The sequence below is a fragment of the Hyperolius riggenbachi genome, chromosome 6 (genome assembly GCF_040937935.1).
Source record: "Hyperolius riggenbachi isolate aHypRig1 chromosome 6, aHypRig1.pri, whole genome shotgun sequence".
NCBI classification, from domain to species: Eukaryota; Metazoa; Chordata; class Amphibia; order Anura; family Hyperoliidae; genus Hyperolius; species Hyperolius riggenbachi.
The window spans coordinates 325,181,765-325,195,593 of NC_090651.1; the positions used below are offsets into that span (position 1 = coordinate 325,181,765).

The following is a 13,829-nucleotide window of genomic DNA, read 5'->3' on the forward strand; positions in this document are numbered from 1 at the left end:
CCCTTCATGTTCTATTTAAAGAGACTCTGCAAACTTAAAAACGGCCCCTGCTTACCTCGGGAGGGAGAAGGATCTGGATCCTATCAAGGCTTCTCCCGTCCTCCTCCATCCCACGGTGGCAGCGCTAGAAGTCTCCGAACGGCAGGCATTTACCAGCTCCAGCACAGGCACAGTAGCGGTTCTTTACTCAGACTCAGGCAGAAATAGCTGAGCCAGATCTGGTCCACTCTTCTGCGCAGACGTGAGCCGAACCAGATTTATCTCATCTATTCCACCTGAGCCCATCGGAGAGATGCTACAGCACCTGCACTGGAGCTGGAGAAGGTACCGTATTTTTCGGACCATAAGACGCACTTTTTCTTCCCCAAAAGTGGGGTGAAAAAGTGACTGCGTCTTATGGTCCGAATATGACATCAAAGTCATGCAGTGCGGAATGAGCGAGGCGGCCAAAGTGGCAGCAGCAGAGCTGTGCGAGCAGGAGAGAGATCTGCACTTCATATCTCCGCTCTCCAACAAGCTCCAGATGCATTGCACTGCGCGGCTAGTTACCCCGGTATTCCCATCATGTGACCATGGGCTGCGGTGTCCTGCGGTCTCGCATCTTAGTTGTAGGGGAATCTTCTAACCTCAGCGCAGAAGCCATTGGGCAGCCGTGATCGTCAGATCGCCGCACGCTGCGAAGGGCTGTATCAGCGCAGAAGCCATTGGGCAGCTGTGATCGGCAGATCGCCGCACGCTGGGAAGGGCTGTATCAGTAAGGACATCGGGTGTCCTGCGGTCTCTCATATCAGACGTAGCAGAATCTTCTAACTTCAGCATAGGAGCTATTGGGCAGCCGTGATCAGCAGAATCCCCCGCTTAGAGTCGCCACTAAACAAGTTCCTTCATCCCCGCTCTGCAATTGCAACTTTAATTGCCGTTATTCTATTGGCTGCGATGGTCTCTCCGGTGGGACAAAAGCTGTGTCTGCGGGCCAATCACTGCACTCGCTTGCGCAAGCGAGTGCAGTGATTGGCCCGCAGACACAGCTGTTATCCCGCCGGAGAGACCATCACAGCCAATAGAACGGCAATGAAAGTTACAATTGCAGAGCGGGGATGAAGGAACTTGTTTAGTGGCGACTCTAAGCGGGGGATTCTGCCGATCACGGCTGCCCAATGGCTCCTATGCTGAAGTTAGAAGATTCTGCTACGTCTGATATGAGAGACCGCAGGACACCCGATGTCCTTACTGATACAGCCCTTCCCAGCGTGCGGCGATCTGCCGATCACAGCTGCCCAATGGCTTCTGCGCTGATACAGCCCTTCCCAGCGTGCGGCGATGCCAGCCTGGGGCAAGCATGACACAACTTCCCTGCACGCAGCATGTGGAGCAGAGACGCAGGGAGGTGAGGGGATCGTTGCGAGCACTGGCATATCGGGTGTCCATTGGAGGCAGGGACCCACAGGCAGAGAAACCACAGCTATTGGAAGAGCCAGGTCAGCTCTGCAAAGGGTAAGATTTTTATCTCTCTGTGGGTAAGCTGTTGCGGTCTGAACTGAGCCACCTATAAATGTATGCATGGTGCCGGTGTGTGGGGTTGCTTATAGTATGTGGGGGAGGGGAGGCACTGTGTGAGAAGAGGGGTAGTGGCATATGTGGGGGCCTGAGTTCAGAAATAAAACACTGTGTGATGGAGGGAGGTGATGCTTTGTAATGGAATGATCAGGAAGTGAGTGGAGGAGGGGATGTTTAGGCTTCTGGTTTATGGTGGGTACCAGGTAGATGGAGGTAGTGCTGCTGTATAGGGGGTAATAGTGTATTTGGAGAGGAGACAGATGAATGGCTGTTGGCAAGGGTAGGATGGGCTGGAGATGCAGTGAATGGGGGCTGCTGGTGAGGCTGGAATGGGCTGAGGCTGCAGTGAATGTGGGGTTAGTGTAGCTAGTGGGGGCAGTGGGAGATGCTTTAGCTGGAGTAGCCGCAGGGGTTACTTTAGCTGGTTAATGTAGATTAGGAGATAGGGAAAGTTTGGGGATGGGCAGGGTGATGCTCCACAAGATGCCCCTCACCATGGATGCACCAGGCTTTGTTTTTTTTTTTCCCCTGGTTTTTGTCCTCTAAACCTAGGTGCGTCTTATGGTCCGGAGCGTCTTATGGTCAGAAAAATACGGTAAATAATTACATGCCCGCCATTCGGAGACTTCTAGCGCTGCCACCGCGGGAAGGGGGAGGAGGCGTTTTTAAGTTTACAGTGTCTCTTTAAAATGAATCAATTAACCCATGGTTGAGTTTGACAGACCTGCTCCCTGAAATATTTTTACAAATGGCCATTTTTATTTATTTATTTATCTATCTATTTGAGATTTTGCCTTCATAAAGAAGCATAACAGACAGAGAGCATTCCAAGAAAAGGTTACATGGCTGCTCAAGTATTTGGAGTAAAAGAAGATCAGGGTCTGGTTGAACGCCCGCCGTAATCTAGTAAAAACTGGATGGACAATAGACAAGTGTGAGAAACCATCAGCAGTCATTATATAAGTGACTGTGTTCTGAAGAGCAGTAAATTCCAGCTTGTCCCACCCTACCCTGGATTGTCATTCTAAATATACTCTCTGTGATGGGAGGCTATATGGAAATGTATCTCTGCGTAGTGCGGTATACTGTATATGCAGAGAATGCCTATACTGGCTGTGTGTGCTTTTACTGCATTGCATTGTAGTATCCCTGCCCAGTGCTGCTACTGTAAGTATAGTGCATAAAGTGGTTCAACAAACTGGTCTGATTTTTTTCTGTTTCCAATATGTTTATTTTTATGGAACCAATTGTTCTGTACATGCAAATAGACAGGAACAGAATTCTCTTCATTTGCTATATAAAATTCACTGAAATCAAAACGTGGACAGTACAATACATGTGGTATGTAAGTAGATCAAGTATTTATCTACTTATATATGTGTTTTTTTTCCCTGGCATAGTATGGCTAATCCTACTGCTTTAAAGGAAACCAGCGCTGTGTATAAAAGAAGATTTGATACTCACCCGTGGCTTCCTCCAGCTGCATAAACATAATCTGTGTCCCACACTATCCTCCCGCGGTCTGCCGCTCAGCCGCAATCATCCCCGGTAATTGCTTCAATCGGGTCCAGTCTGGGTCACCTGCGCATGTGCAGTAGACCCAGACTGACGAGACTGAGCAAGTTACCGGGGCTGATCGCGGCTGAATGGCAGACCGCGGTAGGATGGTGTGGGATTGTGTGGGTTTACGCAGCTGGAGGAAGCCGCGGGTGAGTATCAAATCTTCTTTTATCTTTTATCCACAGCTCTGGTTTCCTATAATGTTTGGCTAACTTAAAAGATGAGTAAGCTTTTGGCTATTGTGCCTTCATCAGACTTGAATCCTGTATGCTGACAAATTGCTAAAGCACCCAGCTATATGTATTATTAAACATTTAAAAGAGATACATGGATTCTTTTTAAAACATAAATTGGGAAGGGATCCCAGGTTCAAAGTGGGTAAGCACACTACATGAAATGGAGTTGGTATGTGCTCCCTATGTTTTGATTCTTATGGTAATTACATGTACCGGATAATAACATAAATCTAGCATTAGAGCTTGAGGAGGAAAATACTAAAAAGATAAGTAAATAAAATACCTAAAACCTTTTTTAACCTTCAAGCAGAATCTTAGGGTTAGAGTAGGGTTAGGTTTAACACCTAAAACCTCAAGCACAATCTTTAGGCACTGAATTGTTAGATGATTGGAGGATGTACCATCTGAGCAACCAGAATTCTATTTTTTTCCCCACGTTGATAAGTTTACCTCAAATACTGATTACTTTCTTGACATGTTATTTCTGAAATTTAAAATCAGTAACTCTACATTATTTGACAACCCCGCAGTTATCTTTTCTGATACTTTAAATAAAAAAATCTGGAAACATAATTTAAAATAAATTCAAATTCCTGAAGTGATACAAAATATCAAATAGAAATCACAACGTGTACACAATTTATAGAACTACTGATTCTAAATAAATGACACAAAGTTATACTGTGGAAAAAAAAACAAAAAAAAAACAGTAGACTTAATTAAAAGGCTGGATTAGAAACTTTGATTTCTTAAAAATAAAAAAATGGGTTTAAAAAGTTTGTGAATAAAAAAATGTGTACTCAACATTATTTCTATGATTCGGACCATTGTCTAGAGTCAGTCTGGTAGGAAGCCAATTAACCAGCTAAGTCATCGATGAGTTATTTTTTAGGATATAGAATTAACTGGATTGTCCATGAAAACAACACAAGAGAACAGAGAAATTCCAGAGATCAGGTAAACAGTACATATCCTATGTAATGAATTTTGTCGGATGAAGATATTGAGTTATAGAAAATATATAAAATGATTTGTCTGACTTCTACAGCTTTCTGTGGTGAAAGTTTCAATGCAGTGCAGTTCTCCACTAACATGGCTAACAAATACAAACAATCACTAGAGACAGATAAAAAGGGCGCCGCCATAGGCCGTAATGGGAATTACGACTATAGCGGCGCTTAGTGAGTAATTTGGGTGCCGGCAAAAGACAGAGCCCAAATTAATAAAAACACCGCAATTCGGCCGTCGGCAATAGCTGGAAGCTGAATTGCATCTTACCCCCACCTGGAGGGGAAATAGTAATTCATGCCGCCATGAAATGCCATTTTCGGCATTACCCTGCACCCAAATTTCCCGAAGTCCTTTTTACCAGCACAGTCAATAACTCATATGATGAATGCTCTCAGCACATCAGTAATTGTTAGCTTGATTGACCATTTCATCTTTTCTCCACACAACTTGTTTTTTTCTTAAGAGATCTTAGCTGTGTTTATTTTACCTACATCGCAAAAAAAAAAAAAAAAAAAAAAACATTTTGAATGCTACGTTTTACATTCTTGGAAACCACCACGTCCTGGAAACATTCTGAATGTTTAATTGACGAAGTTTAGGGTGGCTTTGCTACCTGCTAACAGCAGAATGAACCAGTTTTTAGCAGCAACATCTCTTCCATTCTTGTCCTGTAGAATTCAGGTGTGTAAAAGTTGACTCAGCCAATAGCAATAGGAACTGACTCTGTAGCATGACAGAATTAGGTAGCATTAGGTACTTGCAACTCATCCATTTAAAGTTTCAGACCTCGGAGATGGAGGATGGGGACAAAGTGTGTTTTCCAACAGTGTGCTCATCTTCCAGTCAACTTGGTGAGTCACATAGTGAGTAAGCATAGTGTAGTTAGCATAAAAGTTCATAGCAAAGACTGCACATTTTAAAGTACATAAAGAGAGTATACTACGTGCCATATTTATAAGAAAACACAATAGTAAGAATAATGAAAAAAAAAGTAGGCACACCAGTTATCAGAACCATAGTTGCTTGTTTATTTAGGTGCATAAAAAGAGATTTGCCATAATTTTTATTTTATTTTATTTTAATGCTTACTGCCCATTGTATACAAAGTTGAAAACAAAATAGAAATAGAATAGACTAAAAGGATTATTTAATTGACAAAAAAGTAGCAGTAAAGAAAAAGCATAAGTAAAATGTGTTATTTTATAAAAAGATTTGTTTTAAAAGGGTTTATCTCTGGATTTTTGAAACGTGATCTCTAGTGTACTATGTGCTTGAACTGTATGCATTTCACTTGTTATTCATTGTTATCGCTGTACCTATAATTGTGATCAGTGTTGCTTGAGGATTTTTGGCAAAGTCATTTTCGCATCGAAAATATTATTTTTGATTCAAGAAAATGTTTGCAAAGAAGTGCTTGAATTTTCGCCTTTTCACAAAATTGCAAAAAAGGGTATTTTTACAGTGAAAACACAGAAAATAAATATTTTTCCCTCTAAAAAAAATATATATAGTTTTACATGACTATTTTTACGTGAAAATGATATTTTACCGGGAAAGATGCAAAAAATAAAAAAAATAAAAAACTAATTTTCGAAGGAAAGGAATTTTCGCACAAAGATTAAATTTTACATTATTTTCGTGAAAATGAATGCAAAAAGATTATTGGCATCACTGATTGTGATAACCATAATGCATTTAGTTATTTACTGTGATTAAAGTTGTATTATAATTTTTCTGTCTAAAGTCCTAATTATCTTTTTATGCTTTAATCCCTATTTTCACCTGTGCTTTGTTGCCACCAGATAATCTTCAAGACCATTACATTCATGGTTTCTTTACACCACTGTATAAATGTTTCAACAACTGTATAAATATTTGCGTACATGAAATAGAGACACAAGGAAAAATGGCTGTGGGGAGAAGATCAAATCTTAATAAATAATAAAGATCGTTTTCAAGTAGGCGTGCAGTGAAGCCAAAAAACATGCAACAATAAATATCATTTTAAAACAGATGGGAAATGAAAAGATATTTACTTTAAAGACAGTTTCATAATTCAAAAATAAAGTTTAACCTAACCCTACTCTCACACAGAACATTCCCATGGTGGTGCCTAACCCTAAAGACCACCCTGGTGGTGCCTAACCCTTAAGGTGGCCACACACACCACACAATTAAAAGATCGTATTTTACACTAATTCGATAACTACGATCGGTTGTCCTGAAAAATGTAAGCTTTTATATGTTTTTGATCAAGAAATCTGATCGAATTTCCAGGGTTCTTCTTTTTTTGAGATTGGACATGTTGAGAATTGTATAGTGTGTAATGGATTTTAAAATTGTATTCAACCTGAAAAAAAATTGTATGCCACTATTCAGTACATAACAACCGTTATTTATTCACTTTTTCTCTTGATTTTTCAAACCAACCAATTTTTTCAGAGTTTACGATCTTTTATCCCGGAATTTCTGCAATCTTAAAAATACGTGTGTGGTACCTTGAAGACTGTGATTGAAACTTCCGTTCAATTGGAAAATTGGATTGGAAAGCTTGAATGGAAAAAAAAAATGTATGCTGTGTGGCCACCTTAAGATCCATCTAGTGGTGCCTAACCCTTACCACCCACCCCCTGCACAAACACCTTTAGAAACATAGAAATAAATAACATATTTGATCATTTGTACATACGAAATAATGTGACAAAAACTATAACGTTGCAAGTTTCAAAACGATAACATATTTCAAAAAGTTGAATGTTTTAATGTTGAAAATGATATTATTTGGGCGCCCAATTTTTTTTGCTTTTGGGCGCCGTATTAACGATATTTTCATTAGCGCCTATGGGGTGTCCAAATCGTCCACTAGTCACCGATGCCCAAATTTCCTGCTTCCAAGATTTTACCATGGTGACGGGTTCTAAAGTATGCAACCATGGCTGGGAGCGCTCTACAATGATGCCATGCACATGCATAGAGGGCTCCCAGCCACTGTTGCGTACTTTAGAACGCGTGCAGCCGGGCCAGTGCAGGTGCACTCATGCTCGACCTGGCCGACCAGAAGAGGGTGCTGGAGTGGGAGAAGGGGGAAGCAGTGAGCATCAGGACAGCTCACCAGACATGCCTGCTCCCTCTTTTTCTCATATTCATGTGGGCTCTGGTTTCCTTTAAGGAGAGTCTGAAGCCTCCAAAAAAACCTGTTTTTACTTTACAGGTCACTTCAGCATTAATGCCCTAGCTGAAACGCCGCATCCCCGCGGCTGAACACTCAATACCCCCAAAATCCTGGGGCAAAATTACACGACTTTCCAGGTCATGAATTTTGCTGCCCGGGGAGGCAGAGCTTTGGGTTGTAGCTCTGCCTCCAGCCCAATCAATCTGCGCTGATCACCGGCTCTCCCTGCCCCTCTCAGTGAAAGACGGCTGAGAGGGGCGGAGAGAGGCGGCGATCACTGCAGATTGACGCGAGTAGAGGCAGAGCTACTGCCTAAAGCTCTGCCTCTACCCAGAAGGAGTCCCAAATCTTCCCCCGGGGATTTGGGGAGAGGGGGATTAATTAAGTGTTCAGCCACAGGGATGCGGTGTTTCAGCTAGGGCATTAATGCTGAAGAGACCTGTAAAGTAAAAACAGGTATTTTTTGAAGGCTTCAGACTCTCTTTAAGTAACCAAAGCAGCGTGGGCAGCATGGTGGAGTAGTGGATAGCACTCTTGCCTTGCAGTGCTGGGCCCCTTGTTTAAATCCCAGCAATATCTGCAAGGAGTTTGTATGTTCTCCCCATGTTTGCATGTGTTTCCTTCAACATCCCAAAAACAGAGATAAGTTAACTGGCTCTCTTATTTTCTTTTGGTAAGTCTGTGTTTTTTGTTTTTTTCTAATTAGTTTAATAGTTTAATTATTTTAAATAGTTTGAATGAGTTTAAGTTTAGTACTACGGAGAGCAAATATCTTCCTAATCATGTTTGTACAAGTTACACTTTTCATTTACAGAGGGTGAACCTTAAAGAGAACCCGAGGTGTGTTTAAAGAATGTTATCTGCATACAGAGGCTGGATCTGCCTATACAGCCCAGTCTCTGTTGCTATCCCAAACCCCACTAAGGTCTCCCTGCACTCTGCAATCCCTCATAAATCACAGCCGTGTTGTGAGGCTGTGTTTACATCTTTAGTGTCAGTCTCAGCTGCTCCCCCGCCTCCTGCATAGCTCCGATCCCTGCCCCCGTCCCTTCCCTCCAATCAGCAGGGAGGGAAGGGATGCAGGCGGGGACTGGAGTTCTGCAGGAGGCAGGGAGAGCAGCAGACTGACACTTTAGAGATAAACACAGCCAGCTCTGACAAGCTGTTTGTCAGCAGCGTGGCTGTGATTTATGAGGGATTGCAGAGTGCAGGGGGACCTTAGGGGGGTTTGGGATAGCAACAGAGGCTGGGCTGTATAGGCAGATCCAGCCTCTGTATGCAGATAATATTCTTCAAACCCACCTCGGGTTCTCTTTAAGCATCTTGTATCCGCTGTAGATCCTTGTAAAAGTGTAGCAGATACTTGTAAAACTGTCTAGATGTTTGAAATATAAATTGCCTGTTATTTTATTTATTTATTTTTTAATTCGGGAACGCTACCACTGGATAACAATGATGCCATGAAATTACTGCACTTTTTTGGGGGGTGGAGGGATTCAAAGTTTTTCATGATTTTTCTTAACTGCCAAAGATTTTTCAGCTGACAAATACTGTCTGGGTTACCAGAGTACGATATTCATAAATTAAAATTAAATATGAGTATGCTAACAGTAAGAAATACATAAAAAAGTAAATTACAGTAATAGTGCGTATGCCATAGTTTGAGTACTTACATAATAATGATATCTGATGTGAACATAACATACAAAATTGGAGAGAAAAAAAGCACTGGCACCAAAAATGCAGCAGGGAGGATTAAACCACAAATGGTCTTACCTGCAGTGTGCTCCAGATACAGTCAAATTGCAGTCCAAAAGAAAGAGGAGATGATGGGCATCAACTGCATAAAAGACCCTTTATTGTGGTGGGTAGACACAGTGGTTACAGCAGTGGGGGGAGGACAAAGATGTCTGACAGCTGTTTCGCAGAGATAGACCCTGCTTCTTCAGAGACAAACAAATACAATAACATCCAATCTTTTAAATGGTGGCCATCTCACTCACCTCCGCCCTGTAAACCGGCCTGGAACGCACGCCGCGCTGATTTTTGGTAACGCCCCCTTCCTTTCCCCAACGTCACATCCAGTGGTTGACTCTAGCCAATTGGCGAGCCGCGAGTCTCCCCGCCCATTCAAACACTCTTGCGTGACGTGCGGCGGATGGAGCGGCCATTCAGCGGGTGCGCGTCTAGCTGGTAACCATAGCAACCCTTCCTGCCGTCACAGAACGTTGCCAATTCCATTCACATGCGTGGAGCCGCCCTCTTCCCATACAGGTCACCATTGCAGGTCTCCCCGCCTACGTGACCCCGCTGAGACATTTTCATTGGGCAGTGTAACGCACGCTAGAATAGGCAGTGTAGCGTTGTCATAGTGATCATCTGGCCATACTTACATGTATCTACAATACAAACAAGCATAAGTAATACATCTACTTATAACACTTCATTGATTCATGGTCAATACCTTAAGTGTAGACAGTAAGTTATAAAAACCAAAAGAAAAAAAAAAAAAAGAAGAAAAAGGAGAGATTTAAACACTAAATGGACATATAGCTCAGCATCTTAAAGGGGAGATCTAACTCTCAATTATATTTACTAAGGAAACAGTGTAGCTCATTCCTATCATTTAGTCCTAGTGGGCCACAAGCATTTGTGATTGATATAATTTTAGCCTCCTGCTGCAACAACAGTTGTTCTCGATTACCGCCCCTATGAGGAATTCCAACAGTTAGGATACCTGCAAACTTTAAACAACTAATGTTACCATTGTGACATTCTCTTACATGTCTTATCAATCTGCCTGCTCCTACTCCTGTTTTTACCGAGTTGCAATGCTCCTGAAACCGGGTGCATATCATACGGGTTGTTTGGCCTATGTAGAAACTGCCACATATACAGATTATACAATATACTGCAAAATTACTTCGGCAGTGCATAAATTCCTTGATTTTTAACATCTGGCCTCCCAGTTGAATACTACGCCCTGCCTTGTACTCGTTGCAGTGATTGCAGTTCCCACATTTAAAGCCTCCTGTAGGGATACACTTCTGTAACCAATTGGGTTCGGTTTTCACTCTAAATTCACTACTTGTTATGGCATCCCCTATGGTCCGTGCCCTCCTGAAAGAGATGAGGGGCCGATTGGCCGCCACCCCAGCCAGGTTGGGATCGTCCCGCAGGACATGCCAATGTCTGTAAACTATTGCTTTGATACGTTCTGCCATTGGTGAAAAGTCAAAGACACATGTAAATCTCTGTTTAGATTTTGATTGGGAATCCAAAGTGTATTCCCCCCCGGATCGTTTCCTGTTTTTATTCCTGATCAATATTTCTCTCTCCAGAGCATCTGCTCTTGTAAAAGCTGCATTTATATTTTGTAGGTCATGACCCCTACTGGCCAATCTGGCCGCCAACTCCTGACTTTGTTTCAGAAAATCACATCGTTTTGAATTGTTCCGCTTCAGGCGGACAAACTGGCCGTATGGGATAGACCTAATGGTATGCGTTGGATGATAACTGGCACTCAGGAGCATCGAATTTGTGGCAGTAGATTTTCTATGCCCCCTAGTAAGGAGGCATCCTTCTTCAATGAATATCTCGAGATCCAGGAACTCCAATCGATCACCACCCAACACACCAGTAAACTGCATGTTGAAATCGTTGGTGTTCAAGGATGTCAGGAACTCAGTGAATTGCAAATCAGTTCCTTTCCATGTAAGTATTATATCATCCACATATCTGTACCAGTGGCCTATCAGTGCTCTGAATGGGTTCTCACCATTGAGGATCACTTTATTCTCCCATCCCCATAGAAACAAGTTCGAGAGAGTTGGAGCCACCGGTGTTCCCATGGCTACACCAGAGCACTGAGAGTACCACCGGTTGTTAAACAGAAATGCATTATGTGAAATGACAAAATGCAAGCATTCACAAATGTACTGCACCCATCTCTCGTCCTTTCCTTGGTTTTCAAGTATCTCTCCTACAACCTGAACACCCAGTTTCTGTGGGATACGTGTATATAGATTGACAACATCAATTGATGCCAATCTTACTCCCTCTCCAAGGCACACCCCCTCCAGCTTATCCAGGACGTCCAAGGTGTCAGCCAGGTGTGTAGTAACCACTTTCAAAAAGGGTTTAAGGATGTAGTCCAGATACCTCGACAGAGGCTCTGTCAGTGAACCCCTGGCTGACACAATCGGGCGTCCCGGGGGACAGACGGGGTCCCTGTGTACCTTGGGGAGGAAGTACCAAACCGGTTTAATTGGAAACTCTGGTAGAAGTCCCTCCCCCAACTGCTTGGAGATGAAGCCTATCTCCACTCCTCGCCTGAGTAAGGTTTGTAGGGCCGCTTTATAGTGGCTAGTGGGATCACCAATTAATTTGGTATAAAAACCTTCTGAGCCTTCCAGCTGTCTAAGGGCTTCCTTAATATAGTAATCCGTCGACATAACCACTAAATTTCCACCCTTATCCGCCTTTTTCAAGACGATCTTTTTATTATCCTTCAACCAATCAAGGCTCTCCCTTTCTGCTAAGGTGATGTTTGGTGGATCTTTGGGGAATACTAAAGCCTGCATGTCTGCCAATACTCGTTTGTTAAAAATGTCCACTGCTGATCCTGGTGTTGTGGAGAAATCCCTAACAGACCTGCACGGTCTAAACACTTCCCTGGTTGGAATTTCTGGGACCTCCTGCTCTATAATATGGCTCTCTGCCAACAGTTCTTGTAAATTCTGTAGTGCTTCCAGGTCCCTTGCACTATCCAATTTAGGTGCCATATACCCCAGGTTACTAATAGTAGTATGACTGTTAAGTCTTATTTCCATAGGTTCTTCTCCCTCTTTCTTATTATGCCACACCAGTATGTTCAACTTCCGTATGCTCCTATACCAGTCCACTTCGAACTTGAAATGGTCAAAAGTTGCAGTCAGAGAAAAGTTCAGTCCTTTCTTTAATACAGAGAAACATCCATCCGGTAAGGGGGTTCCAGAGACGTTAATTATCTGTAATTCATCAGCCTCATTGGTAGACAACAGTTGATCTACTTCCTCCTTTGATAACCCCTCCCATATGTCCCCCTGCCCCAAGTGACTTTTCTCAGGTAGGGTTTCTTGCGGGCGGGCTCTTCCGCCTCGTCCCCTTCTGATTCTTCGCCTAAAGGGGTCTCGACACATCTTGGGCTTTTAATTATGGGTTTAGGTGGAGGACCGACTTTGCGTTTGGAGCCCTCTGCTTCCTCCCCCTGACTGGAGTTGGAACCAGAGTCCGTTGTCCAGTAACCCTTGGGATCTTTATTGGGTTTTCTCCTTCTATTTCTGTGTCTCCTAGCTGGTTGACCCCAATCAAACACCTTTCCCTCCTTGAAATCTTGCTGATCTCAGCAGTGGCGTAGCTAAGGAGCTGTGGGCCCCGATGCAAGTTTTACATTGGGGCCCCCCATGCACTCTATACATAACAATTGATACGGCGCACCAAAATCTGCCAATGGCAACTACAGTGTCAGAGATGCAAGAAGGGGATGGGGAACAGTTTGTTAATGATTACCACTATTCATAGTATCCATAGAAGTGATTATTATGAGCACAGCAACAATAGAGAGCTAATACTGTAGTTGAGGGAGGGCCCTTCGGGGCCCCTCTGGCCCAAGGGCCCCGATGCGGTCGCAACCTCTGCAACCCCTATTGCTACGCCCCTGGATCTCAGGTAGACAGAATGAACGCTTGCTTAACTAGCCACTACTTAGTGACAGCAAGCGTCCACAACAAGACAGACTGGAATGAGGCAGCCAATGCGTTGCAGCGATGGCGTGCCTCACAAAGACAGGACAGGATAGTCAGGAAATAGGAGGATCAAGATAGATGAACGTAACACAGACAAATATACAATAAGTATGTTTTCCTAGCGTATTACAATTACAGCTATCAATGAAACTATTTGTAACGTCTGACTAACATATGTATATATCGGCAATGAACCGATATATGACATAAGCAGGAACACTGACTAGGACTGGAGCAATACAGGGAACAGGACTCAGAAGGATTCGCTATCTCTTCGCAGAGATGAATGCAATCCACAAACAGAACCAGGAGCAGGATACTAACTCAGCACGGGTGATCACGATACGCGCAAACTACCAAAACGTGCTGGAAAGCTGACTAACTGAACACAGGATATAAACAGTTCGTGTACGTATATATCAGCGACACTGATGTATCAACGTAACACGAATACAAGGAAAATAACAAAACGTGCAAGTATGCGTATATATTGGCGATGAACCAATG

At 43.1% G+C, this 13,829-nt stretch overlaps 1 protein-coding gene across 1 annotated transcript in view; it reads right to left on the reverse strand.

The window, feature by feature from the left end:
• Window positions 1-12,716, reverse strand: part of LOC137522196 (potassium-transporting ATPase alpha chain 2-like) — a 120,657-nt gene extending 107,941 nt beyond the window's left edge. The window contains exons 1-2 of the mRNA XM_068242227.1: window positions 10,460-12,716; window positions 2,400-2,470 (exon numbers count right to left, since the gene is read on the reverse strand). Coding sequence (XP_068098328.1) covers window positions 2,400-2,470; window positions 10,460-12,716 — 2,328 coding nt within the window. The remainder of the gene's footprint in view (window positions 1-2,399; window positions 2,471-10,459) is intronic.
• Window positions 12,717-13,829: the final 1,113 nt, after the last annotated feature.